The sequence below is a fragment of the Drosophila kikkawai genome, chromosome X (assembly GCF_030179895.1).
Source record: "Drosophila kikkawai strain 14028-0561.14 chromosome X, DkikHiC1v2, whole genome shotgun sequence".
NCBI classification, from domain to species: domain Eukaryota; kingdom Metazoa; phylum Arthropoda; class Insecta; order Diptera; family Drosophilidae; genus Drosophila; species Drosophila kikkawai.
In genome coordinates this window covers 20461189-20487335 of record NC_091733.1, presented here as the reverse complement: position 1 = coordinate 20487335, position 26147 = coordinate 20461189, and the positions used below count along the sequence as shown (strand labels likewise).

At 49.8% G+C, this 26147-nt stretch overlaps 8 protein-coding genes across 15 annotated transcripts in view; 3 read left to right on the top strand and 5 right to left on the bottom strand.

Annotated features, from left to right (window-relative positions):
- IP3K2 (Inositol 1,4,5-triphosphate kinase 2) overlaps positions 1–2188 on the top strand; it is a 28918-nt gene extending 26730 nt beyond the window's left edge. For all 5 annotated transcript variants that reach the window (XM_070287943.1, XM_017180837.3, XM_017180828.3 and 2 more), the window contains 4 exons: positions 298–547; positions 608–876; positions 1051–1161; positions 1346–2188. In XM_070287943.1, the coding sequence (XP_070144044.1) occupies positions 298–547; positions 608–876; positions 1051–1161; positions 1346–1702 (987 nt within the window). In that variant the 3' untranslated portion in view covers positions 1703–2188. The remainder of the gene's footprint in view (positions 1–297; positions 548–607; positions 877–1050; positions 1162–1345) is intronic.
- A 425-nt stretch (positions 2189–2613) lies between these two features.
- On the top strand, positions 2614–4838 carry dwg (deformed wings). Its single transcript, XM_017181464.3, has 3 exons — positions 2614–3186; positions 3264–3689; positions 3760–4838. Exons 1-3 carry the CDS (start codon positions 2752–2754, stop codon positions 4672–4674), a joined length of 1776 nt encoding a protein of 591 aa, XP_017036953.1. The 5' UTR covers positions 2614–2751; the 3' UTR covers positions 4675–4838.
- A 677-nt stretch (positions 4839–5515) lies between these two features.
- Positions 5516–6366, bottom strand: LOC138929283 (mitochondrial import inner membrane translocase subunit TIM50-C-like). The gene is made up of 2 exons (XM_070288736.1): positions 6031–6366; positions 5516–5958 (listed from the first exon to the last, which is right to left on the bottom strand). Exons 1-2 carry the CDS (start codon positions 6191–6193, stop codon positions 5774–5776), a joined length of 348 nt encoding a protein of 115 aa, XP_070144837.1. The 5' UTR covers positions 6194–6366; the 3' UTR covers positions 5516–5773.
- A 16-nt stretch (positions 6367–6382) lies between these two features.
- On the bottom strand, positions 6383–8480 carry LOC108084585 (transcription factor grauzone). The gene is made up of 4 exons (XM_017180862.3): positions 8177–8480; positions 7413–8101; positions 7143–7340; positions 6383–7086 (listed from the first exon to the last, which is right to left on the bottom strand). The coding sequence occupies exons 1-4, from the start codon at positions 8300–8302 to the stop codon at positions 6429–6431; spliced, it is 1671 nt and encodes a 556-aa protein (XP_017036351.1). The 5' UTR covers positions 8303–8480; the 3' UTR covers positions 6383–6428.
- Positions 8481–8568: 88 nt separating this feature from the next.
- LOC108084623 (protein KTI12 homolog) lies at positions 8569–9770 on the bottom strand. The gene is made up of 3 exons (XM_017180915.3): positions 9432–9770; positions 9006–9361; positions 8569–8940 (listed from the first exon to the last, which is right to left on the bottom strand). Exons 1-3 carry the CDS (start codon positions 9694–9696, stop codon positions 8653–8655), a joined length of 909 nt encoding a protein of 302 aa, XP_017036404.1. The 5' UTR covers positions 9697–9770; the 3' UTR covers positions 8569–8652.
- Positions 9771–9931: 161 nt separating this feature from the next.
- LOC108084595 (protein SMG9) lies at positions 9932–11714 on the top strand. Its single transcript, XM_017180874.3, has one exon. It carries the CDS (start codon positions 10085–10087, stop codon positions 11537–11539), a length of 1455 nt encoding a protein of 484 aa, XP_017036363.1. The 5' UTR covers positions 9932–10084; the 3' UTR covers positions 11540–11714.
- LOC108084602 (carnosine N-methyltransferase) lies at positions 11682–17043 on the bottom strand. Of its 4 annotated transcripts, none has more exons than XM_017180887.2 (6): positions 14283–14517; positions 13436–13694; positions 12954–13123; positions 12757–12897; positions 12428–12685; positions 11682–12364 (listed from the first exon to the last, which is right to left on the bottom strand). In XM_017180887.2, the coding sequence occupies exons 1-6, from the start codon at positions 14393–14395 to the stop codon at positions 11950–11952; spliced, it is 1356 nt and encodes a 451-aa protein (XP_017036376.1). In that variant the 5' UTR covers positions 14396–14517; the 3' UTR covers positions 11682–11949. The 4 variants fall into 4 exon arrangements, with proteins under 4 accessions (XP_017036376.1, XP_017036384.1, XP_017036392.1 ...); XM_017180895.2 differs by having other exon boundaries at positions 12954–13072; positions 14283–14516; XM_017180903.2 differs by lacking the exons at positions 12428–12685; positions 12757–12897; positions 12954–13123; positions 13436–13694; positions 14283–14517 and adding exons at positions 15718–15893; positions 15965–16648; positions 16716–16809; positions 16884–17043 and having other exon boundaries at positions 11682–12071.
- Positions 17044–17363: 320 nt separating this feature from the next.
- Positions 17364–25923, bottom strand: peb (pebbled). Its single transcript, XM_017180926.3, has 2 exons — positions 24643–25923; positions 17364–23397 (listed from the first exon to the last, which is right to left on the bottom strand). Exons 1-2 carry the CDS (start codon positions 25507–25509, stop codon positions 18478–18480), a joined length of 5787 nt encoding a protein of 1928 aa, XP_017036415.2. The 5' UTR covers positions 25510–25923; the 3' UTR covers positions 17364–18477.
- Between the last annotated feature and the right edge of the window lie 224 nt (positions 25924–26147).

Here is a 26147-nt window from a genome sequence, read left to right as displayed (position 1 = left end):
AAGGGGAAAGGAAACTCGCCGGATGGGTTGTAAACAATTCGCCGGGCTCTTGCGTATACAAAATAGCGTAAATAATCAAATCACAGAGCAACAGGCCAGCAATTTGCGATGATTAACTTAAATGAATGTTAATTAAAAGTCTGCGTTCAGCTTTAATTCAATTCCAGCGGGTAGTGCGAGTTATTTTTAGGGAAAATTCGAGCAATTGTTACTGCAAAATAATAATAAATGTATTAATTAACTACATAGGATCTGTGTTCCTGAAATTAATCCCTGTTGTATCTTGAATCTTTGTAGAGCTCCGGCTGGCGAAAGATCCGCAACATTGTCCAGTGGACGCCCTTCTTCCAGACGTACAAGAAGCAGCGCTATCCATGGGTCCAGCTGGCCGGACACCAGGGCAACTTCAAGGCGGGTCCCGAGCCGGGTACCGTGCTCAAGAAGCTTTGTCCCAAGGAGGAGGAGTGCTTCCAAATCCTCATGCAGGACCTCCTCAGGCCCTATGTGCCCGTCTACAAGGGTCAAGTGACCAGCGAAGATGGCGAACGTGAGTATTGCATACAATGGTTTCCCGGGGATCCCACTAATCCTTGGCATTCTCTGGCAGTTTATCTCCAACTGCAGGACCTACTAAGCGACTTTGTGCAGCCCTGCGTAATGGACTGCAAGGTGGGCGTGCGCACCTACCTCGAGGAGGAGCTGTCCAAGGCCAAGGAGAAGCCAAAACTGCGCAAGGACATGTACGACAAGATGATCCAGATCGATGCCCATGCCCCCACCGCCGAGGAGCATGCCGCCAAGGCGGTGACCAAGCCGCGCTACATGGTCTGGCGGGAGACCATCTCCAGCACAGCGACGCTGGGCTTCCGCATCGAGGTAAATTTCCTTGAGCTCTTGAAATATACATTGAAGCTTCCTCAAATTGGAATGCCAAGGTCCTTATCCTTTCTATTCTTTGCAGGAAATTCCCAATTAGCGTTTTTATTAGTGGAAAATTGTAGATTGCAGAGAAAATCGTATAATTGCATGAAATATTTATATCATTCGCAGGGCATCAAGAAGAGCGATGGCACCAGTTCCAAAGATTTCAAAACGACCAAGTCACGCGAACAAATCAAGTTGGCCTTTGTCGAGTTCCTTAACGGTCATCCCCATATTCTGGTGCGTATTAAATCGATTTCAGTTCGAGTTCATGCCATAAGAAGGTCATTATCTCATGAATTATCCAAGGATTGGGTGGTAAAAAAGGCAGAAAGAATATCTCAATGAATCCCTACCGCCATTGCCAATTTAAAGTTATTAAATCTTGATTGTTTTTTACTTTGTTTATTAATTTATTAAACAGCCCCGCTATATTCAACGTCTGCGCGCCATCCGTGCCACCTTGGCGGTCTCGGAGTTCTTTCAGAGCCACGAGGTCATCGGCAGCTCGCTGCTCTTCGTCCACGACCAGAGTCATGCCAGCATCTGGCTGATTGACTTTGCCAAGACGGTGGAGCTACCGCCGCAGCTGCGCATCGATCACTACTCCGCCTGGAAAGTGGGCAATCACGAGGACGGCTATCTCATCGGGATTAACAATCTCATCGACATCTTTGTGGAAATGCAGGCCGCCATGGAGGCGGAGGCGGAAGCGGAAGTCGCCGTTTCTGGCCTAGATGGGGAAAGGGACCACGACGACAACGACGACAGCAAGCCCTGATCGGTTTTCACACGGGGTTTGGGGCTGGGCCCCAATTCAAGGACATTTCCATATCCCCGCATCGCGCAATTAATCCCAAAAAAAAAAAAATTCTAGGCTAAGCTTCCTAGTTCTTCTGACCCTATTTTTTTTTTTTGTTTTTTTTTCATAACTATTTGTCAGCGTACATTTAACCCATTAAGTTTAAAATCAAAGACTGAAAACACAATTTACGCATATGTATGGGAACTATAGTCCTGTATATCCTAGCATAGATGTGCTGCTGCTGCTGCTGGACCGCTCCCTGTCGCTGTTTTGTAGTTAATTTATTTATCCAGAGAAAGTCGAATGAATTCCCGAGAGAACTGACAAAATAGTTGGAGCCGAAGCCGCTGACAGTGGGAACACGCGACCCGCAACAAAAGCTTAGCTTAAGTTTATAATATTATATATTAATGCGACTACCTACTAAATACTACTAATTTGTGCACTATTAAATTCAGTTAAACCAGAAACTCAAAGCCTTCTTTATTTAATGGTAAAGGATATTTAATTGCAAACCTCCAATATTACAAATTTTTCAAATTTTTTACGAAACAATCTTGTTTTTTTGTTCTTTAAATTCACAATTAAATAAAATTAAAATTAAACTTATTACAAGACCTTTTGAAATTCGCGCGAAAATATCCCTCTTTCGCAGTTGGTCACTCTTAAAATCAGTAAGCAATTAATCGATTTAAATATGCGATATATCGATATACATTTTCAGAATCGATTTAATCTAAAAAATTATATTAAATTACTTTATTGATTTAATTTATTGAGTCGTATACGGATCCACGGATTAAATGTATAAAAAGAAAAATTCAAGCGGCACCGCCACCTTTTTTTATGAGTTTTTTTTATCGGTGCTTCCTAACGATATTTCGATAGATATTTTGCACATCCCTAAATGGAAAAGCAAAATTCTGTCAAAAACAAGAAGAAAACAGAAGCTGTACTTCAAATACGCCGGCGCCCTTCGAGCAGAGTATCCTCTAATTGCGGCCAGACCCCAAATATCCCGGAGAATGATGAGCGGCAAGTCGGGCGGAGGCGCCAGTGCGGTGGTGGTGCTCAACTGCAGGACATGTACGCGTGCCTGCAAGCAGCACAAGCCGCTGCAGGAGGAGATCGAGCTGGGCGCGGAGGGCAGCACCACTCTGGCCCGAATGCTTATGTACTGCTCCGGCCTGTCCTTCGAGCCGCAGGACGGCGCCGCAATGCCCCAGCACATCTGCCTCAACTGCCTGCAGCTGCTGGAGCAGGCTTTCAACTTTAAGCGCATGGTGATTGACTCCGACGAGCTGCTGCGCATCGGTCTGGACGAGGCCCATGGAACCAGCCATCACCAGGCACAGCAGCAGCAGCGTCATCAACAGCGACCTCAGCAGCAGCGGTGTGGCGATCCCAACGAGGAGTACGTGATGATTGAGATGCTCAACGAGGAGCAGGAGCCAGGCACTGTAAATAGAGATTGATTTATTATTTATTTCATCGAGACAATAATGGATTTTCTTTGTCCCTCATACCTTTTGTCCAGGTCTCGGAGCAAGATGGTGAAACAGAACAGGAGCATGGACACGGGAAGCTGGAAATGGTGGAGATCGCCAGCGGCGTCGCGGAAGAGTTCGTCATCGAGGAAGTGGCCGAGCAGGATGAGGAGGAGGTGCTCCCGGATGACGAGGAGGGGCAGCAGCACACACTAGAGGGTAGCGCTGATGAGGAGCACATCACCATGGAGGGTGTCCATGAGTTCCAGCCCGCCGAAGTGGAATATGTGACGATTAAGAACGAATACGAAGCATTGGTTGCCGAGGAGGACGAGATCGAAGTCATGGACGAATCGGGCGCCCATGGCGAGATCATCGAAGGACAGATGATTGTGATACCCGCCGAGGGGGCCATAGACGAGGTCATTGGCGAGGAGACCCTCGAAATGGACGAGGAGGAGCACGAGGAGCATTTGGTAGGTGGACCTTCGAACATTCTCACTTGGAGATCACATTTGTCACAAATTACTTATACATTCCACACAGCTGGCCGAAACGGACGATGTCTGCACCGAGGAGGACTTCCTGGAGGAGTCATTGGACTCTACGCAGATAACCACGGGAGAGGTCATGCCGTTCATATGCCACATTTGCCAAAAGCCGTTTCGCCAGCAGTGCCGCCTCAACCAGCACATGCGCTCCCATGTGGTCGAGAAGCACTTCGAGTGCGAGGAGTGCGGTAAGCGGCTGAAGCACCTGCGCAACTACAAGGAGCACATGCTGACCCATACCAACGTCAAGCCGCACCAGTGCAACATCTGTGCGCGCTTCTACCGCACAACGTCGAGTCTGGCGGCGCACAAGCGGACCCATGCCGAGGAGAAGCGCTACAGCTGCGACCAATGCGGGCGGGGCTATGCGGCCCTGGATCACCTGCGCCGCCACAAGCTGACGCACACGGGCGAGCGCCCATTTGCCTGTGATCTGTGCGACAAGGCCTACTACGATTCCTCCTCGCTGCGCCAACACAAAATAAGCCACACCGGCGAAAAGGCCTTCACCTGCGAGATCTGCGGCGTTGGCCTCTCGCAGAAGTCCGGCTACAAGAAGCACATGCTGGTGCACTCCGGCGAAAAGCCGCACAAATGCCCCATCTGCGGCCGGGCCTTCACCTTTACCAGCAACCTCAATGCCCATGTGCGCCTGCACTCGGGCGAAAAGCCCTTCAAGTGTGACATCTGCACAAAGGCCTTTCCAACCAAGAAGCGTCTCAACAGCCATTTGAGAGTCCACAACAAGGAGACGCCCGTGACCGCGATCACGCCGCTGGCCATTGATAATCGCAGAAAAGCAGCAGCGGCATCCAGCGGCGTCAGTGGCCGTGCAGGAGTAGCCACTCTTCATTTGCCCGATGTACCTGAAGTACCGATTTCCACCTCCAAAGTTGTTGTGGTGCTCTGAGGGGCTATTATGCTTATGGGGCTGAGGATGCTGTTCTAGAAGTCTAAGACTAGCCTTAGGACATTATGATAATAATTGCACGTACATTATATATATAAATATATTGTTTATATATTTTATACAGAGCGCGCTTGAGAATCAAATAATTAATATGACACTGTACTATGTACAAGTACTGTTTTACACTACACTACAAAGTGCCTGTTTTCATTTATTAGGGGGTTTCAATCGGTAAACTGCATATGTACATATGTATAATACGGATGATTCTGTCTGATCAATGACTTTTACGATGTTACCGAGCCAAAGTTGTTTAAAATGTTTTAAAATTTAAATAATTTTTAATTTGAAACGATTGTCTCTTTAATGATTTGTGAAAAGCATATTGTTGCAGCAATATTGTTTATTACCATTTACTAATTGCAAGAACTCGGCATTTTAACTGATTTAAAGAGAGATAGAAACATGCAAGCAAAGGGTTGAACCAAAGACATTAGAGTCATCTTGAACCATCTGACCCATGTGAACCCCTTTTTTTTGGACCGTCTTTGGAAAATTGTTCATGAAAAGCGCTTAAGACTCGGCAATTAAGTAAAGTATAAAGTATTTTTCAAAATTGTTTGTATGTCGAAATATTGCCAAATTTTCGAGATACAGGAGCGGAAGTACTACACTGGAAAAAAAGGGACTGCCATGGTAAACACGATTCTGGCGAACTGGAAAAGTCAATTTAAAAAATATACATATATTCAATTATGATTTGAATGAATGCGGACACGGAATAGACTGAGATATTTTGAAAATATTGAAAATACAAATTTAGCGCAACTTTGATTTTTTTAACGCACTTTTTTTTTTTGTCTATTTGCAGTGTAAAAGAAATTAATTTTTTTGTTATAATTTCTTTTAAATTTTTTAGGTTTAAATATATGTAAGATAAACGTATACCATTGGCTTGGACTTGGTCTGTTCGATGCGTTGCGCCTGCTCCATTTGCTCGGCCAGCTTGCGCTGATTCTCCCTGAACTAGTAGATTGGAAGACTGTGAAGCTGCCAGTGGGAAAATGGTTTAATACCCTGCCCTATAATGGCTCACGACCTACCCCAGCTTCATGAGCTGCCAGGCGCGCTCATTCTCCTCTTCCTCCTCCTCCTCTTCGCGCCTCTTGCGCTCCTGCTCCGGCGAGGTCTGTGGATACAGCTTGGACAATAGTTGGCCATTGGTATTTGTCTCTTTCGATCCATATGCTGCTCCTGTTGCAGCGGTGGTGGCGTCTCCCGACCCTGTTTAGGATGGAGAAGGCTGCGGATGCGAAGAGGCCTTGATGGCACAATGCGGAATCGTTGAAAACTCACTGCGGCTTGAGCTACAGCTGCGAGTTGTTGGGAGCGGAGGAGGAGGGTTCAGAGGCGATGTGAATTTTGTACGGCGCGAAGGACCGTTGTAGCGGATAACTTTGTGGACTCGCGCCGTTCCTAGGCTGCGCAGCATTTTGAGAATACTGGACGGGGGCGCCATAGTTATGTTTCTTTTTTAGCTTGTCGTTGTGTTGGTCTATCTTGAGTATCCTGCTTACTGGAGCGGTGAGTTAAGTTTTATACAAAAGTTCTAATACAAATTTCTATAGGCGGAGAATCATATGTAGATTCTGGAAGCAGGAAATAAATAAATATATAAAACTAATATAAAAAAACCCCGTTTGCAGGTAACTTTTAATTGATGTTTATTCCATTTCCTGTCTGCTTGGATTAGATCAGTCGTTCATGTTCATATTCAGGTTTAGGTCGTTGGCGCCCATTGCAGGGTCAAGCATGTCCTTGCCGCCCGCGGCCAGGACGCCCAGCATCAGTTCGCCCTTGTCCTTCCGCTTGCTGGGACGCACTTTCCTCTGCTGCTGCAGGGCGGCCACCTGGGCGGCGTGCATCTGGCGACGGTGCTTGTGCATGTTCCCAGAATTTTTGAAGGTGCGCTCGCAGAAGGCGCACTCGTACAGATCCTGGCCGGTATGCGTTGCAGTGTGCTCCTCGAGACCGCGGCTGCTCTTGAACTCCTTGCCACAGTGCGAGCACTTGTGGTACTCCTTCGGATGGTGGTACCGGATGTGGGCCGCCAGCTTCGCCCGCGAGCCCTTCTCCAGGCCACACTGCTCGCACTTCCACTGGCGCAGCGAGGTGGCGTCCAGATGCATGTACATGTGCTTGCGCAGGCTGTTCTCGTCGGACAGCCACACCTGGCACTCCTGGCACTGCACCTCCGGCAGCTGGGAGCCCTCGCGGTGCACGGTGCGCTTGTGCACCAGCAGGTTCTGCTTCGTCTTGAACTTGGCGCCGCACGAGTCGCAGATGAAGGGCACGAAGGCGGGATCATGGGTGCGTCTCATGTGCAGTCGCAGGTCCACGGCAGTGCGGAAGCTGTGGGATGGACATGGGTGAGCTCTGCCGCTGCTACTCATGTGTATGCTACTCACGATCTGTCGCAGTGCTTGCACTGCTCCTTTCGCTCCTGCTGGTGCACCCGCGAGTGAATGGTGAGCAGAAACTGCTTGGAAAACCGCTTGGAGCACTGGTCGCAGGCGAAGCTCAGCTCGTCCTCGTTGGAGTGGAAGCGTAGCATGTGCACGTCGTAGCTGATCCGGCTGACCAGCTGCTTTGCGCAGATCTTGCACCTGCAACGGATGGATTAGCATCAGGAAAGCCCTTGGGTTGCAATATAGCGTATAGCGAAGGTAATCCCCCACCTGAAGTAGTCCGGATCGTTGTGCATGCGCAGGTGGTCGACGTAGAGCGCGCGCTTCTTGTAGCGCCGCTGGCAACACACCACGTAGCCGGCGGACTGATGCTGGTTGCGGAAGTGCCGTTTCATCTCGGCAAAGTTTTGAAACTGGTCCTCGTCTCCGCCGCACAGACAGCACTCCAGGCGTCCGTGCACCGCTATGTAACTGTCCATTTCGCGGCTGTGGCTGCTCCGGCTCTCGGGATCCCCCTCGCCATCGCCGTCGCCATCCGCGTCCTCATCCTCGTCCGCATCGTTTAGCTGGTGTTTCGTCTTGGCCTTGGTCTTCACGACCCTGGGTTTTGGCAATGCCCGAGGACGCATGCTGCGTCTGATGGGCGACGGAAGCCGTGCCTTTCGCCGCGTTGTCGTCCGTCCACTGATGATACTATTGCAGGTGGCGTCCACATCGATCTCGTTGTACTCCTCGTTTTCCGCCGCCGAGGGACTCACATCGATTTCCGGCTCGCAAAGGATGTGCGCCTTTGTATCCGTGTCCTCGGCCTCTCCGTCGTCGTCGGAGAAGGGCTCCAGCTTGAGGTGCTGAAGCCCCAGCTGCTTCTTCATCACCATGGTGCAGAACTGCTCAAAGTCGGCCAATTGCTGCCAGCACTGGGTGCACAGGCATCTGGACACCGCGTCGTTCGGCTGCAGCTGTGGAGGCACATAAAGATAACCAAATTGGAGCGGAGCCGGAAATCTAAAATGGTTATGCTAGCCACGACTTACGACCAACTGCAAGTGCTTCTCAATCAGTTCCGCCAGGTTGGAGGGCGGCGGCTGGTCGTCGGCCTCCTCCTGGTCGAAGATCGGGATGCTGTGCACCGCGTCATCCAGGCAAAGTCGGCAAATCATTTTATATGGCTGTGGCGGGGTGAGTTGCTGGAAGCGTGGCGCTAAGCTGGCGTTCTCGCCCGATCCTCCCCAGCGTCACTCCAATTGGTTGTTCTAATATATTATTTTTCTTTATTTTCTTTTGGTTTAATTTTTTTCTGGAATTATACGAGAAATCCCGTTGCACCGGAAAGTTTCAATTGGTGTGCCTGGTCACACTACGGCGATCAGCTGTTCTGTTCAGCGGCGCCACGATAACTATTCGATAATTAAACGGTTTAACGGTTTTTTTTTTTTAAAGGGGTTTTATTCTGCCATTGCTTGAGTCATTCCATTTCGCTGTAAAACCTTTTTCTATTGAAATCACAGGCCTAGCAGCCAATCGTATTGGCATTGATGAACTGGACAAACAGCTGCGGCACCTGCTCCACCGGCGTAGGCGCTGTCTGGCTTGCGCGACACGTGCTCGTTATGAACTTCTGGCGGAGTCGGTTCAGCTGAAGGGCGTTCATCGATGTGGTCACCTTTACGGGAGTGCTGCTACCCGGGACACGAAGCTGGCCAAAGGCCTTGATCTTGACGGCGCCGAGAATCTCTTTGATGATTGACTGCATGATGTTGTCCAGCTCGAATAGGTAGTTGGTGGCTCCCAAAGGGGCCTGAAAGAAGCGGGTATTCAATGTACGGTGCCACGGTAAGGGTGTCGGAGCCTAGAAACGCTTACATTCTGGGTACTCAGGTTGGGTGGCAGGGGCTGCGTCTCATACAGAGCCTTGTAGATCGCCTCGAAGTCGAGCGTGTCCTCTGGCAGAACCACCACCAGGGGGCTGTCCCAGCGGTTGTTGCTCTGTGGCTCCTCGTAACGCATACACAGGGCATCAAAGATCTCGCGGGTGTACGGCACATTCGAATTGTCCAGCGTCTGTCCGGTTGCCTCGGCTTCCGTTTCCTGTGGCACCTCGTCCGGCGCAGTCCTCAGGGCGTTGAACGTCCAGGCCTGCTCCTGGGGAATGCAGCAAAACAGCGTGCACTGTGTGGTCCTGGCAGCCTTGGTGGCGCAGTAGAGCTCATAGCGATAACCTGAGATGGGATTTCCGTCGTTGGATCTTAGAAGATTGCTTTAGGCCAGGATTTCCAGACATCGACTCACCCTTAATGTAATTGCCGGCGTCTAGGATGACCAGATCCTCCCTGTTGGTGTGACGCGAAGCCTCCGACTTGAGATCACTGCGCACCACCTTTTCCTTTTGGGAGTCGCTTGCGTGCAGGTTCTTGCCAAAGAGCGCCTTCGGCACAGCCTCGTTTTCGCTGATCAGATGGACCTTCTTGCCCCGTTTGGAGAAGTAATCCCGCAGCTGTCGGCTTCGTGTGGACTTGCCGCTGGCAGGCAGACCCGTAACCACCACGATCGGCATGGCAAAAATAAATTAATAAAAGTAAATAAACAAAGGCAGTGTTGGAAAAGAGTTGCCGACAGTGCCGCTGATTTGGTTTATTCCAAACTAGCTTTTTAGCTAGTTCTAGCTATTTTTTTTAGAATTTCTAGTGTTGATTGAACTTTTAATTTACCGTTCCGGCCTTTATTCTTACATTTATTTTTCTTAGGGCTACAAGTTATTATTAACCTAATTCTTTAGGAGTTAATATTTAGCTTACTTTTAGCAACATTAAGCGACAGCTCTGCTGATAGCTGCTGGCGTGGCGCGGCGCCACTGGCGACAGTGTTGTAAACGCACCGAAGACGGAGCTTCTCCAAACGTGTAGAACTAAAAACAATAAAAATACATTTTCTAAACGCCGCCAATGGCCGACTTTCGCCGCCGAAACCGAAATAAAAAGCGGGATGACCAATCCTCTGCCGTTCTGACGCCCGTCATTATAGCCCGACGCGAGGATCCTAGGATTGTGCAGCCAAAGATTCTCCTAAACAAGGATCGGGACAGGGACAAGGAACGCGAGCGCGACCGGACTACGGGACGGGACAGGACTAGGGAGAAGGATAGGGAGACGGAGCCGAGCCCCAACAGCACTCAGAGAACGCCCTCGACCATTAAAACCCTCTACATCAATCGCACGAGCGATGCCGTGCAGGCAGATAAATGTTACCTGGCCTTGAATGGCCCAGCAGCTGGCGGATCCCCTGTCAAGGGTAGCCATCTAGCGTCAGTCCCGTCGCCCACATCCGTTTGCTCAGCTCTCGTCAGCGCTGCACCAAATGGCCGTGATAAGAACAACTGCAGCCCGGCTAGTGGAGCTGGTACGGCCGCGGCCGGGACAGCAGCCGCTCTTCAGGATCCGCCACGCATGAACCGTGCCACACCTCTCCTCCTAGCAAATGGCATTTTCAACGTCAATGCCCGCCGGCTGTTTCACAAAACCAACACGGATTTCACCGTCATCGGTGTGTTGGGCGCCCAGTGTTCGGGCAAGAGCACTCTGCTTAATCTGTTGTCCGCCGAGCGATCGCTGGACTACGACTACTACCAACACCTGCTCTCCCCGGAGGCAGATGGCTGCATCTTTGCCACGCGACACAAGGTCAAGCCAAAGGAAGCCCAAAAGAGTGTCTTGCGTCCGCGCACGGAATCATTGCAGTTCTTTATCACAAGGGAACGCCACATATTGCTGGACACGCCCCCGCTTCTGACGGTAGCCAACGAGCCGGACTATCTGGATCTGCATTCCGTGGCCGAAGTGGCGCAGCTCTTGAGTGTGTGCCACATCCTCATCTTGGCCATTGATGGCTTGGCCGTTGAGCAGTTGCGCCTTATAAACGCTGCGCTAAGATTGCGACCGAGATTTCCCTGTAAAGGGTACGTGCAGGATCACCTGCCGCAAGTGCTGTTCGTGCGCACCCGTGCCCAGCGCCAGGACTTCGAGCCGCAACAGCGAGAACGACTGGACAAGAAACTGGCTCATCTATATGGAGTTACTGGACTGCCCATTTACCGCGGTCGCGGTGAGGCCCGCGCCGTGAACACCTTCCTGCTCCCGGAGGTGAGCGCTAACGGAGCTACCGCTTACCATGCTCCCTTCGGTGAGCTGGTGCGTCAGTTTCGGGAGCGAGTTCTTGGATCCACACGAGTCTCCATGTGCCACACCAGCACGGAGCTCAGCGAAGCCATCTGGTTCGAAATCCTGGCAGAGGGTACTCGCAAATCAGCGCCGAATTTTGAAAAGATCTACGCGGACCTCAAGCTGCGTCACCTGGACATGCGCCAGTGGCGCCCGGATAACTGGCGCGCCACAGAGAGCTGATCTGGGGACTGGAGTTAAACTAGTGGAACACTGCATAGTACGTGTGATGGGGTGGGGTTTCTATTTTATAAAAGGCAAGTTTCCTGTGCAAAATTCGATCTAAAATAGGTGATGTTCAATGTTCAAATGCAAACAGTACGTGTTGAACAAATAAAAAGTATTTATTTAAGTTTAACGTCTTTGTTTGGTAAATGTTTCCACTCCTGTAATTGCAAGGTCCAGGTCCAGGTCAAGCCTGGTGTTACTTTTGAGAATTGCGACCGAGGTGTAAGCATGCCATTACAAAGGTCTATACATATTGAATACATATGTACGAAACGTTTATTTTACATTGGCGAATCCTTGGCGTGTTGATTCGAGCTCTGTGATGGCATCTGTAGGTGGGCTTGGGGTTTGGTGTTACATGACTATCACGTTGGCTGGGCCAGCAGCTCCATTTCAGTCTCATCGTCGGCCGTGATCGGCTGCTTTAGCTGCTCCTCCTCCTTCTTGCGCCCGTCCTCCTCTTCCTCCTCGCTATCCTCGCGCACAATGAGATCATGGGGCTCCCGGGAGGCCTTGCGCTTGCCGCGCTGCTCCTCAAACGGATCTGGCTTGCGGCAGACCCAGAAGAGGCTCTGGTACTCGCTCTGCTTCATTGAGGCCGGATTCTGGGCATACTTGGTGTGGATGCCCGTGCGCGACTTCTCGATAACGAAGCCCACGCTCTCCATGATGATGCACAGGTCCTCGAACGTCGGCTCGATGCTGTTCTGTCCACTGACGTCGCTGTAGTGGTACAGCAGCGGTCCGAGATTCACCCAGATGCCCCCAGGCACTAAGATCCTGGAAGAGGCAAGTATATTTGAATTATAGCTTATGGAATAACTGATGCCCTCCTCGGCTCACTTGTAAATGGTGCGGATGAAATCAATGACGTTATTGGCACAGTCGATAAAGAAGCACGTGGCGACACAGTTGTAGCTGTGCGCAGTCTTGTAGATCTCCAGGAAGTCGCCAGCTGCTATTTCAAAGTGCCCCTTGGGTGGATTCTTGCGCGGACAGACGTCGGGAAAGCGAACGGCGGCCACCTGGTCCTCGCGTCGCAGGTTGTTTACATATTGGTGCACCCAGGGATACAGTGCGTATTTGTTTTCGTAGTCACACCTGTTGGCAGATAGAGGGAAATGGATAGTGGGAGGCATTTCTCCTTCTCAGTTTTCGATCAGTTGTCTTACAGATTTAGCACAAAGTTCGAGGCGATCAGCATGAAGTAGGAGAACTCGTTGCCCTCGCAGGAGTACCCCAAACATGCAAGCTCGTATGTAAGACGCCCCAGTCCAGCTCCTGGCACTAGAATCTTGATCTCCTTCAGCTCGCTGCGTGACGCAAGAGTATTAATCGGGCGGGAGTATAAGCGTATGTAGTTACTCACTAATCACTGGGCTTGTAGTACTCCACTATGCTGTCGATGATCGGCTTGTAGGACTGCTCCCGCTCCAGGGCACCGTCGGTGCTCCAGTCGCGCGCAATCAACTTTAGCGTCGACTGGGCCTTTAAAATTTTTAGAGGTTCAATGTCAGTATCCTCAAGTCGAATATCAGTCTACGATTTTGTTGGGTTAGGGCGGGTGCGAGATACGAGATACAGGGTGTGCGAGTTTGTTTGAAAAAAATTTAGATACAGAAAAAGGTCTTGTGAATGCCAATTGGGTAGTAAGAAGTTAATGAAGAACACTCTTAGTTTTTGTTAGTAGAAATTTAGTTAGAAAGTCCAGAAGAATTTGTGGGTAAGAATGTTACTTTACATGTGTAATAATGAAATACTGATAATAATATGCCCTTGCGGAGACAAGATACATATATATGTATGTATGTATGTACCAAAAATGTGCGCTATACAGAGGACTTTCCCTACCTGGTCCATATCGCCGTGCCTTACGTTTGGCGGCGGCTCGTCGAACTCCCAACTGTCCGTCGATGGATTGACGGTGGACTCCTCTGGTGGATAGAGGACACGCTCGCGCAGAATCTCTCGGATGACGGCTTGGTTGCGATCAATGCACGTGCGGACACACTCCAAATGCGCCCGGTACTTGGCCAGCATGTGTTGATCCTCGCCGGACAGGCTGTTCAGGTAATCCATGGAACGCTTCAGACGCTGGCAGGCATACGGACTTATAGGGGGATAAGTACATAAGTTAATTGATTTCCATTATCAGTCAATGCCACTTAAGGCCAACAACAAGCAGGCTTATCGCCAACGATGACACCCCATTCGAAAGCGGCTAAATAAGGCATTCTGGGTTTTGAAATCTATTAAAAGAGCGACCAAAGAAAGGCTGCAAATAAAGGTTATAGTAAAAGAGCTAAACCTTTTAACCTTTAAATTGATTTCACAACATATTAAGCCAAAAGAATTGCAAAATTAAAGAAATTTGAATTGTGTAGTATTAATAGATTTCTTACTACATTTCACAAAATATAAGCAGTTGCTTTTTTAATAAAAATTATTATTAAGAAAACCAATATCAAATAATCGGACAGATTTGATCGAACTGGGCATCACTGACATGCACGCACAGGCAGTGACGAAACGGGAGTTTGTTGACAGCTTGTCTGCACATGTCGCTTCTCTTGTTTCCCCTGCATCCCCCACCATACTCTTGGCTCCAGCGCCAACGAACGCCATTCACCGTTAGCCGGTGGGCCGTTCATTCAGCATGTGCGTAGACCAACAACAACAACGGCCCCCAATCACTTACCCGTAGTAGAGGAAGGCGTTCTGCACTTTCTGGATGTGCTTCTCCTCCTCGTCCTCGTTTGCAGCGTAAGCCTGGGCCTGCTGCTCGTCCATTTTGGGGTGCATGGGGAACATGGCGTCCACGGTTTAATTTTTCGCGGCGTGCCACCAGCTACAGTCTGAGGTAAATTCCAGGAAGTCTAGGTCTAGTTCTATCCAAAATAAAGTGTCTTTAGGCGGGACCAATGCGACTGTCGCCGGTCGCTGGATAAAAACCACACACGAGGCAAAGGTGGCTTTTCTCCTTCATTGTGATTTGGTCACACTTTCGATCGTAGCCGGACGCCCCGTATCCACTACGGCAGAATTTCTCAGTGGTAACATTGCATTTCTCTGTTTTCAAGTGGGGCTTTGATTTTATTTTAATTTTATTATACTTTTTATTTAAGAAAGTAACTTACATTTTTAGTCAAAACTCGAGGTTTTGACTTTTAATTTTTATAAAAAAAAAAAATAAATAAACAATAGAAACGCCACTTGAGTATCTCGGCGTATTTATACTTTAACGAATGCGATATATATGTATTTTTGAAATCGGATGATTCTGTGGACAGTTAGAACTTTTTTTGGAGTCGCCATCAAATAAAATTAAAACAAAGTTAAGTTAGAAAAAAATAATAATTCCAAATATGAATTTGATGTATTGAAAACTTTATGAAATGAAATAATTTACTTTTCATTCAGTTATAAGGAAACATAATAATAATAATATAAATTATTAGCAGTTTTCTTTTTTGTATTGGGTGTTGAAAAACATTTTTGTTTTTCGAATTTCATTGGATTTTCACTTTTACCTAGTATATATACATATATACCATATATACTAGGTAAAAAAATATACGAGATTTCTTTGTTTTTTCAAAATTTCACATACACATTCGTCTGATCCATCTGCTCCGACTGTTATATATCGCTCGAAAAAATTTAAGAATAACAAAAAATAATAACAGGATACTATAATCGATACACTAATGGCTTCAATAATAGGTCAATAGTAGGACTCTATATAATAAGATGGGCATTTGAGAGTTGAAGACAATAAATTTGAATTTTTAACGAAGATATCCTATAATGCAGTTTAATATTTATAATATTTGGTTGTTTTTTGTTTTTTTTTTTTGTTTTTATACAATTCTAACTTTGTAAATGATTTAGTATGTAAGTAAATTTATCACTGAGATGCATACGCGGCATGCTCGTGGTCCTACCCTAGCTTTTTTTCAAGTCTTTTGAATGGGAGATACAGCTGCGATAGAGGGTTGAGCACCCCCAATCACCACGATTCCATTTTGTATAAGTAGGGGTAACAGCTAGGAACTAAGACGACTCAAAGTATCCAACACTGGAGCCTGAGGTGCTTCCGATTCTCTATTATATGTCCTCCTCCTCCTCGTCTCCGCTTATATATTCCTCACTACTGTCTGGCGGCGGCGACTTGATGGCGCTATCGTCGCCCAGGTCCAGCAAGGGCTGAACGTCCACGTTGGGAGCAAACTGTTGCAGGAGGCGTCCCACTACGGTGCACAGACCCATGAGGCGCTTTTCCATGCGCTGCTCATAGCCGAGGCGGTGTCTGTAATGGAATTTAATGTTAGGATTAGTGTATTATGTACTCTGCCTTCAGAGCTAGTGGACTTATCTTACTTGTAATACTTGTCCTTCGCACTGAGCCCTTTGCGTTTGGCTTTCTTTGCTGTTTTGGCCATTGGCTTTGGCTTTTGCGTTGACGGTGACGATGGCGTCGACGGTGGGGAATCGTCAAATTGATTGTAGCGACTGTTGGACAGCGATACCTCGCCGCCGATCATCACTGGACCGCACTCCATCTCCTCCAGCAGGCACATATCTTCCCCGCCGCTGTCTGCCTCTTTTCGCGCGGTTGCTTCGGCCAGCAATCTGTTTAGCTCATCGTTATTATTATTGTTGTTGTTGTGCTGTGTTGACGGGGAATCGTCCACGTCGTCGGTGGCGTCGCCCGCATTCGGCGGTGAGCGCTCGCAAAAGTTGTGGTCGTTGAGGACGCCTAGCATCAGCGGCGAGAGTTCCTCGCAGGAGTAGACACTGGCGATGGCCAGGTTGTGGCTCGGCGGCTCCACATTCGGCTCCTTGAGCGCGTACGAGTGCAGGTCGGCCGTTTTCTGGTTCATGTATGCGTGTATGAGGCCGAAGAACTCCCACTCCTTGTTCATGTCATCGATCTTCTGCTTATTCAGCGTACCGGACACTGTGTTGGCCTTGTGGACGCGGTAGCGCTGCACCATGGAGAACCACTGCTTGCGGAGTGCAATCTCGCTGAAGTCGCCAATCTTGGCCATGTCCTTGAATTTTCTGTGAGGAAAATAAGGTTCAAATTGAAGCCTCACGTGGCCAATCCGCACTTAACCAAGAAACTCACTTCCACGGCTCGGCATGCTTCGGAGAGTACTTGGAGAACAGTTCGTCCGCCGCTATGCGCTGTACCACTAGCTGCCGCTTCTCCTCAGCGGACCCTTGCAATGCCAAATTACCAAGAAAGAAATATAATCAGAAGACCGGCGCCCACGTGTTGTTGTAACGGGCTTACATTTTTTGGATCCACTCTTGGCGTATGTGTGGTGATCCATGCTCGCTTCGCTTGCCCTTCCTTTCCTGTTGCACGATGATGAGCACGCGGCCCGGAGCTACGTAAAAAAAATTCAACTTTATTAGTTCAGTGTCGGCCAGTGTGGCGGATGAAAAGTTGGCTCTCCCCCTAAAAAATCCACACCTAATATTCGAACCATACCTGAAACTCGAATCACATCTGATACTACAACCCCTGGTAAGAGCTGGGAAACTATCGATTGTACTATCGAGGTATCGAATATTGATAAAAAAAACTATCGATGGTCAATCGATCATCGATCAATCAAATCTACTTTGCGCAATTTGAATTTCAAATTTATAAAGCGAATAATCAAAATAAAGTTATTCGCAGATATGAAGTGCAAATACTGAATCAGATATATTCGAAATGTATCGTGAAATAAGAAGTCTCCCAAATGAAAAGGACATCATCATCAGCTAACTTGTTCTTTCATCGTTATTTTTATTTGAATTCAATTTGTAAATCCATCTTCGTTGCGTGTGTCTCTATAATTAAGTACACTTTTTGCCGGGTTGTTTTTCGTTTAAGTACATTTTTATAAACGTTAAATACATAGTTTAATTTGTTCAGTAGTTTCTGTCGTTGCTGCTCCTGCCTGCATTCACATTAAAAGTATTACTTATACATTTGATAAAATATATATTTATATGTACGTATAGGCATGCAATGGTTAGTTAAATTTAATTTCGTTTATTTTCCGTTTATTTTTAGCTTAAACAACGCTACATACGCGAAATGCTTTGGTTATTGCTGTAAGAAGTCCACTAAATTGTAATTATGCTCTTGTATGCTGTATATTTAAATAGCTATAATATTTAATGTGTGTGGAATATGTGGTAGGTTTGTGGGTGCCGTGAATGAGTTTCGTTAAATATATAAGATCCTAAACAAGAAAGGCCTAGAGTCTAGAGAGCTTACAAAATACTTGTCTTTCCTCTTGACTAAACACTTGCTTGTGTTTTCCTTTTTCTTAAATTATAAAGTTTAAGCCACGCTGCGGTTTCTCAAGTCCACTATTTTTAATGTACATATTATTTTTATTTTATTTTGTATTTTCTATTTTAGCCGTGTGTTTTTTTCTCTATTTTTGTGTTTGGTGTCAAGTCTTTGTTGTTCTTGTTGTCATGATGCAAAATGTTCGTTGTATTTTTCGTACTTAATGCTTTGTCTTTTGTTTTTAAGCTACTTAACCCTATGTAGTTGTAAATTAAATATATTTTGTATTAAGGCTAGAAAAAAAAAGTTGGTAAAAAAAATGTGTATTGGTTTGTCTCTAAGGATTTTGATTAGCTTTTAAGTTGTTTGTTTTGGTTGAACCGCTTAAAATAAAGGTTGGCATAAATCAAGGTCTACAAAAAAAAAATGGGAATGTTTAAAAACTTGGTTTCGTTTTTGTTTTTTTTTTTTAAGACTACACATTACTGAAATTTAAGCTTTGGTATACATAAGTAAGGCGGTAAAACTGCTTCGTCTGCGTCTCGCTCGCGTCCTTCCCCAGGATATATGGCTCTTGATATTGACTCCTTGCTCCTCACTTGTTTTCCACGCCCAGGAGCTTGGCCGCCTCATCGGCGGAGGACAGCAACTTGTTGAGTATGCCCTGATCGCTGATCCCCAGAAGGTTCCCAATCAGATCCGAACCAGCTGCCGCCGCTCCCGAGGGCGTTGCCTCGCCCAGGTTCTCCTTGTGCTCGCCCAGCCGGCTCGCTCGCCACTCGTTCGCCTTGTCCAGCAGCTCGTGCAGCTTGGGCAGCTTCAGGCCCAGCTTGTTGTTGTTATTGTTATTATTATTGCTATTATTGTTGTTGTTGTTGTTATTATTATTCTGGCAGCTGTTGTTGTTGTTGGTGCTGGAGGGGAGGGGCATGGGAGAGGGGGCTGGTGTCCCGGGCGGACTGCTCATCGCCTGCTCATCGTCGGAGCAATCGGAGCCGGGCGTATCCCCATTATGGGCCCGTCCACTATGCTTCTTCATGTGGCGCAGCATGCTGTGCTTGAGGGTGAACTTGCGCAGGCAGATGTCGCACTGGAAGGGACGTTCGCCGGAATGGGTGCGCATGTGGCGCCGAAGATCCTCGGTGGACCAGAAGCGGCGCACACAAAAGGCGCAGATCACCTTTCGGTTGCTATAATCCGGATACTTGCCACGTCCCAGGCCATTGGTGGCCTCGTCGTCCGAGTGCTGATGTTGTTGTGACTGCTGCTGGGGATTCAATGAGTCGGCGGAGTGCAACGACTCATTCTCGATCGCCCCCTTGGCGAGGAGCAGGGCGAACTCGTGGGCATGGGTCTGCTTGATGTGCTCCAGGCATTGCAGGCGCTCGGCAAAGGAGCCCTCGCACAGGTGGCACTTGTAGGGCAGATCACCGCCGGCCGAAAGATCGCCTCCGGCTCCGGCAGATGACCCATTGCCCGGCGAGGCACACGAGACAGCAGCAGCGGCAGCGGCAGCTGCCGCGGCGGCACTCATCTGGGCGGCCAGCTTATGAATGAGCTGCTGACGTTCGTGCTCCTTTTCCTTCTCCAGTTCGCGCTCCCGCTCCAGCTCACGCTCGCGCTCAAGCTCCCGCTCGCGCTCTAGTTCGCGCTCCCTTTCCCGCTCCGCCTCCTGGCGGCGACGCTGCTCCTCCAGCTCGATCTCCTCCACAGACTTGGGCACCGGAATGGGCTCGCTCACATCCTCGGTGGGCACATAGACCGACATGGCGGACTCGACGTTGCCGTGCTTGCGCAGCAGATGGCGATCGCAGTTGCTCTTGGTGGTGAAGAGCAGTGGGCAGTGGGAGCACTTGAAGGGCTTCTGACCGGTGTGGGTGAGGATGTGGCGGCGCAGGGAGCTGCTCCACGGGAACATGCGCTGGCAGTATGGGCAGGAGACGCGATTCGGGGCCAGGCTGTAGGCGGACTTCTTCTTCGGCTCGCTGCTCGAACTGGAGCTGGTGACGTCCTCCGTGCCGCTGTTGTTGCTCTCGCTGGCACTGCCGGAGGCCACCAGGCCCTCCTCGTCGCTTTGCTCCATGTGATTGGCCACATCGCTGGGTCGGAAGTAGCTGTTGAAGCTCATGTTTTGGCTGGTGGCGTTGTCCACCAGCTTGGCCACCGGCACCAGGTCCTGGGATTCGTCCTTGAACGGCGAACTAGCCACCTCCTTCAGCGACTTGCCGACGGACTCGGCCTGGGCTATCATGGTCTTCAGGCTGCTGGGATTACTGCTGGGCTCCTGCATGGCAGCCGGTGGTGTTACGGCAGTTGGGGGATTCTCTTCCTGGACAGAGGATGCCGCGACGGACGGCGGAGTCGTTGCAGATGGCTGCTTGCCAGCCTTGATGGCCTGCTCCAAGATGGTCTCCGCCATCTTTTGGGCAGCCTCGTTCTGGCTGGGGCTGGACTTTGACATCGAGCTTTGCTGCTCCAGGGGCTTGGGAAGCTGCTCCTCCTCCGGCGCCTCCTCCTTCTCGACGCCCGCGGCAACATAGGGCTCGTCCAGAATCACCTCCGGCTCATCCTCCGGCTCGTCCTCCTCCTCATCTTCCTCGTCCTCGTAGTCATCCACATCTTCCGGCTCCACCTCATGGTCGTGCTCGTTCTCATCCTCATCGATGACCAGCTTGGGCTCATCGTCGTCCATGGCCATGGGCGTCTGGCCGTTTCCCTGACCGCTCACATGCGGAGCACCGGGCGCGGGACCCAGTGGGTAGCCGAAGTGCAGAAGGGGATTGCCTGCCACACTGCTGGAGCCGTGAGCCAAGGCCTGCTGCAGCAGATCGGTGTTCTTGTGCGCCTTCAGCTGCTGCGCCAAAATGGCGTACTTCACCTGCTCCGATATCGGAGCATGCCCATGTCCATGGCCATGGTTGTGGCTGTGGGCGTGGGCATGATGATGGGACGATCCCCCCGCCGGACCAATAGCAGCCGCTGCAGCGGCAGCGGCAGCAGCAGCAGCAGCGGCATTCGAGGCGCCCCTGCCCCTCATCACATGGTGACCGCTGCGCTGTCGCTGGGCATAGAACTGCGGATGCTGTTGCTTCACGTGTCGCTCCATGTTGGAGCGCAGCGTGAACCGGGCGGAGCAGTGCTCGCAGGCGAAGGGACGTTCGGTGCGGTAGCGACGCTGCTTTTGCTTCGGCATGAGGACGCCGTTTTTGATAACCATTTTGACCGGTCCGCCGGGCGGCACTGGCACACCAACGCCCACGCCCACGGGCAGTGGGTTCATCCGCGATGGCGGACTAACCAGAGGCACCTTCTCCTGGCTCACCTCCGGCGGCGGTGGCGCCATGAACGGGAAGAAGGAGAAGCCCGGCGTCTGCGACTGGAACACCAGGCTGCGGAACAGCTGCTGCATATACTGGGAGGCAGCGTCGCTGGCACCGCCGAAGAGCTGCTGCTGTGCCAGGAGCAACTGTTGCTGCTCCAAAGCGGCGGCCAGATCGGCAGCCGGAGCAGCCACTGCAGCCGCACCAAGGGGCGCCGGCGTGAGCGAGGGCGTGGGTGTGGGCGTGGGGGTCGTCGCTGCACCCGTTGGCTTCTTACTGAGATCCAACACATCCATGCTAAAGTCCAAGGCGGAGCTCTTCTCCGGCTGTTGGACTGTCGCTGGTTTCTTGTCAACCAGCTGGTCCAGGCTCTTCACCTGAATCTTTAGTGGCGGCTGAGCTGGCGCCACCGGATGATGATGATTATGATGGGGATGGGTCTGGGAGTGATGCTGCTGCTCGCCCATGAGCATGTGCTTTAGCTGGGAGCTGCTGTTCTCACCAACTGGCGGCAACGGTGGCGGCGGCGTCGGACTTATTGAGCGGAAGCTCATGTCGGCCAGATCCTCACCCAGCCGCGACTTGCTATCCTCGCAGCCGGCGTCCTCCGCGGGATGGTAGACAATGGCGCGCTTTACCTCCTCGCGACTGGTCTTGCCGTGCCGATTCCTCAGGTGGCGCTCGCAGTTGGCCTTGGTGGTGAAGGCGTAGTTGCAGACGGCGCACTCGTACGGACGGTCACCGTTGTGGGTGCGCATGTGCCGTACTAACGCCGCCTTGTCGCAGACGGCGTAAGGACACATGTTGCACCGGAAGGGTCCCGCGGGTCCAACCGCTCCGAGGTGCACGCGGTTGTGGCCCTTGAGAGCGCGCAGATTCGGGAAAACGGCGGTGCAGAGCTTGCAGGGGAACTCACCGCGCAGCTTCATCCGGCGGAACTCAGAGGTGAAGGCATCCTGGGCCTCCTCCTCCTGATCGCGCCCATCCAAGCTGTATTGGCTGGAGCTGGGCGTGTTGACAGACTGCTCGAAGTTGCGCAGGAAGCTGCTGGTGCAGCTGGAACTGGTCATGTTCAGGATGCTCTGTATATCGGCCAGATCCTTGCTGTCCGCCGGCTCGTGCTTAATTGGTGACGGTGGGTGGGAGATGATGCCGCCGCCACCGTTTCCTCCCGCTGCTGATGTTCCCTTGAGGTATAGCTTGTGGAAGAAGTCGTCGCGCTTGTGCTCCATTTCCTCGTCGTCTTCGTGATCCGCCTCCTCCTCGTCTTCGGCATCCTCGTCGGCGTGCAGAGGCGAACTGCTGGCGCCAAGCATAGGCGGCAGTCCCGCTCCCAAGGAAGGTCCCCTGCAGCAGTGCGCCTGCAGCTGGCGATGGCTGGCAAATATCACCTCACAGTCCCGGCACTTGGCCGGTATATCCGAATGCCGGGCATCCAAATGGGCGCACAGGGCAGGCAGCGTCTCGAAATCGGAGGCTCCGCAGGCGGGACAACTTAGAAGCAGACCGGGCGAGCCGGGTGGCGAGGGCGAGGGCGAACGGGATGCAGCACCGGAGGCACTGGCTCCTGCCAGCAGGGTGGCAACATCGGGTGTGCTTGTGAGCATGGCCACATCGTCGGCATCGTCGGCGTCCTCCTCACCATGCATATCCTCCTCGGCATGGTTCTCTTCACCGATGACATTGTTGTTGATGGTAGTCTTCAAACGACGCTGAAGCTGCTGCTTGTCATCCTCCAGCTCCTGCTCCTGCATCTCCTCCAGCTCAAGCTTGCTGTTCCTGTTGTTGTTATGAGCCTTGTGGGAGTTGTTGTTGTTGTGGAGGGAGCTACTGCTGCGACTGCGACTATTACCGCTGGACACATCAGTGGAACAACTAGCGTCGCTTTCATAGCTCTCCGCCCGCACTGGCATGGAGCTGACCAGCGTTTGCTGTTGCTGCTGTTGTTGCTGCTGCTGTTGGGCGGGATGAGTTTGCTGCTGCTGCTGTTGACGGCGCTGCTGCTGGGATTGGGCTTGCGTATGGGACTGGGACTGGGACTGGGACTGCGCCGTCTGGTGCTGCTTATGAGTGCGCATGTGGCGGTGCATATTGCCGTTGGTGGTGAAGGTCAGGTGGCAGTACCGACAGTTGAACGGCCGCTCGCCCGTATGCACCAGCACGTGCCTGTCCAGGGATGAGGCCGAAGATAACACCTGTTTTCGAGCAATTGATAGAGAGAGGGAGAGAGAGAAAGGTGGAGCACAGGTGAGTAATTGAGTGAGAGAAGAAAAGCGATTAAGAGATCCCCATGCCAAGCCAGGACACCTGTCTATTCCAAGAAAGGGTACTTAAATAGAGGAAGCTAACAAGGGAAAAGCAACCAATCAGCCCTAAGATACACCTTTCTGTTTAAAAATTAGACTTTCAATTTATATTTAATTTTAAAAAATCGCACAACCAATAACGACATGTATCCTTCTCGAAAGATTTTCATGTGCTGAACTTGTATCCGGTTTTAGTAAACTATCTAAACATTAGGTTTTTGAGAGAGAAAAATAATGTTTAAAGGTACTTTTGTGTTTATGTAACATTAATACGATTTTCTTAAATAATAAAGCACTGTTCTTGACCTTCAAAAACAATTTTTAAAATTTAAAATAAATTCTAAAATCCGCCACACTCATAAATATCTATGGAAAAATATCTATATACATTTAAGACGCAATATTTATTCAATAATAATTTTTTTTATATAAAAAAGAAACTATTTATTAATTCATTTGTAAATTTTGAAATTATTTCTAAAATCCACACTTAAAAATATATGTAAAAATATCTATATAAATTCAAGAGACGATATCTATCCAATAATAGTTTTGTCAAATAAAAAAAAAGATTATTTATTAATTTACTATTAATTAATTTATAAAATTTGAAATATATTCTGAAATCCGCCACACTTAGAAATATATCAATATAAATTTAAGAGACGATATGTATCCAATAATAATTTTTTTCATATTTAAGAAAACTAGTTACTAAGGACAAGAACAGTTCTTCAAGATGTCGTAACGATTGCTTAGAAAAATAAAACTCATTGCAGTCACAGCACCTCAAAAGTACCCAAAACAGTATTCATTCTTTACTTTTATGCCCAAATATTTTTAAAATCTGACGTATAGAAAATTTGTAGATTCGTGTTAAGCGCACCAAAAACCTTCGGAAAAGTATATTCCGGTTCTTGTTGACCAGTGTAATACAATGTATATAATTGCCTTTCTATCCTAACCTTTGCAGGGACTATATTTACTACATAAATTGTAAGTAATATATAATATTTTACAATATCTTTTTAGCTTTATTTTATTCAAATTTTTATAAGATCAACTCAAAAATAAAATAAAATAAAAAGAAAACAAACCAAGCCCCGTTGGGATCTCTTTAATTGCATTACTTACCTTGGAACAGATGCGGCAGGTGAAGTTCTCCGTGTCCCCGTTGGCATAGTTGTGACATCGGATGTGATTGGTGAACTCGTGCGGCGTGGCGGAGACCACCTCGCAGATGGGGCACAGGTATTTCATGTGCTCGTCGCCTGCACCGATGCCAGACTCACCGCTAGAGAGGCACAGGCCCTGTGGCGAGGAGCCGCCGGAACCGCCGCCGATGCTGCTGCTGTTGCTGCTAGTGCTGGTGCTGCTACTTGAGGCGGAGGCAGCTGCTCCACCAGCGGCGGATGTGGGGGCAGAAGGCACTGCCAGGCTTGTGCTGGCGCTGCTGCTGTTGTTGACCAGAAAGCCGCTGTGGGCCGTGCTGCTGGCATCCACGAATCCCGACTCCGAGAGACTGGCCGCCGAACGATTGAGACGGAACTTCTTGCGCAGCGAACTGGCATCGCCGGCGGAGTAGTCCACCACAATGGAGGCGGAAGAGGATCCCTGGGCGGCGGTGGCGCCGCGTCGCTGTTTGTGCCGATTGAGGGGACGTGCCTCCTCCTCGTCCTCGTCCTCATCGCTGAGGAGATCCCGACTTTGCTGGTGGTGGTGCTGCTGCTGGAGCTGGCGCAACTTGCGCTTGCGCGACGTTGCAGCCACCTCGTGCGGCGTCGATGTCGACTGCACGGCACCGGCGCTGCCGCCGAGCTTCTTTGGCGTTCGCCCGAGGTCGAGATGCTCGAGAGAAGATTCTGACGTTGTGGACTCTCTCCGTTTCCGCTCCATCTCTACTACGTCTGTGTTGGTGTGGGTGGCGGCGGCTACGTTATTTTTGCTGGTGCTGCTGCCACTGCCGGGCTGCGGTTGTTGTTGTTGCTGTGTCGCGAGCATTGTTCCCGGTCTCTTCGTTGCTTGCAAACACTTCACTTCACTTGTTAGGCACACAAAAAAGTTAAAAAAATAACATTTGCCAAAATCGAGCACTTCGCCCGTCTTGCAACGCACATGCAATGAGTTCACAAATCCAAATCAATGGCTAATAGTATTGCCAGACTTGAAAAAAATTGGTGTTGTGCTGTCGTCGTGGTTATCCAAATTGCAACTTAAAAAAAATACTTTTTAGGAGGCGCCGCAGATGCTTTCGCGTTGACGCGCACGAGAGTTCTGAGCGCAGCCGCAGCGCAACCGTTTACCGTTCGCGCAGGATGAATATTAGTCGGTCGGGCCAGACGCAGTTGCTCAGAACGTCTCCGATTCGCTACCCAAACTGAACTGAAGTGAACTGAACGCTGAGCGCTGGACGATACCTGAATCCGAGTACGAGTCGTATCTTTTGTAGTCACCACCACCACCACCATCTGAACGAATACCGACTCTCAGGCAGAAACTGCCTCTGCCTCCGTCGCTGCTGCGAGCGCAGTATCTGCTCTGCTCTGCTCTGGCAGATGTGTGCCTTGGTGTGCGTGCTTTCCCTCCTTGGTGTGGGTTAGATAAAACTGCAGAGAGAGTCCGCGTGCGGCTCGCCTAAC

Bases quoted from the DNA above. Each gene is read 5' to 3' on its own strand.
- LOC108084585 (XM_017180862.3), bottom strand. From the start codon at position 8,302: ATGATTTGCCGACTTTGCCTGGATGACGCGGTGCACAGCATCCCGATC. The intron at 8,102-8,176 runs GTAAGTCGTGGC...GTGCCTCCACAG, and splicing joins AGAAGCACTTGCAGTTGGTC to CTGCAGCCGAACGACGCGGT. The intron at 7,341-7,412 runs GTGGGGGATTAC...CATCCGTTGCAG, and splicing joins AACGATCCGGACTACTTCAG to GTGCAAGATCTGCGCAAAGC.
- peb (XM_017180926.3), bottom strand. From the start codon at position 25,509: ATGCTCGCGACACAGCAACAACAACAACCGCAGCCCGGCAGTGGCAGC. The intron at 23,398-24,642 runs GTAAGTAATGCA...GCTCGAAAACAG, and splicing joins CCTGCCGCATCTGTTCCAAG to GTGTTATCTTCGGCCTCATC.
- LOC108084602 (XM_017180887.2), bottom strand. From the start codon at position 14,395: ATGTTCCCCATGCACCCCAAAATGGACGAGCAGCAGGCCCAGGCTTAC. The intron at 13,124-13,435 runs GTAGGGAAAGTC...ACAAAATCGTAG, and splicing joins GGCACGGCGATATGGACCAG to ACTGATATTCGACTTGAGGA. The intron at 12,686-12,756 runs GTAAGACAACTG...ATCTGCCAACAG, and splicing joins TCGAACTTTGTGCTAAATCT to GTGTGACTACGAAAACAAAT.
- dwg (XM_017181464.3), top strand. From the start codon at position 2,752: ATGATGAGCGGCAAGTCGGGCGGAGGCGCCAGTGCGGTGGTGGTGCTC. The intron at 3,187-3,263 runs GTAAATAGAGAT...CCTTTTGTCCAG, and splicing joins AGGAGCAGGAGCCAGGCACT to GTCTCGGAGCAAGATGGTGA. The intron at 3,690-3,759 runs GTAGGTGGACCT...CATTCCACACAG, and splicing joins AGGAGCACGAGGAGCATTTG to CTGGCCGAAACGGACGATGT.
- LOC108084623 (XM_017180915.3), bottom strand. From the start codon at position 9,696: ATGCCGATCGTGGTGGTTACGGGTCTGCCTGCCAGCGGCAAGTCCACA. The intron at 9,362-9,431 runs GTGAGTCGATGT...ATCCCATCTCAG, and splicing joins CGCCGGCAATTACATTAAGG to GTTATCGCTATGAGCTCTAC. The intron at 8,941-9,005 runs GTAAGCGTTTCT...CGCTTCTTTCAG, and splicing joins CCAACCTGAGTACCCAGAAT to GCCCCTTTGGGAGCCACCAA.
- LOC138929283 (XM_070288736.1), bottom strand. From the start codon at position 6,193: ATGGCGCCCCCGTCCAGTATTCTCAAAATGCTGCGCAGCCTAGGAACG. The intron at 5,959-6,030 runs GTGAGTTTTCAA...CATCCTAAACAG, and splicing joins CAGCTGTAGCTCAAGCCGCA to GGTCGGGAGACGCCACCACC.
- LOC108084595 (XM_017180874.3), top strand. From the start codon at position 10,085: ATGGCCGACTTTCGCCGCCGAAACCGAAATAAAAAGCGGGATGACCAA.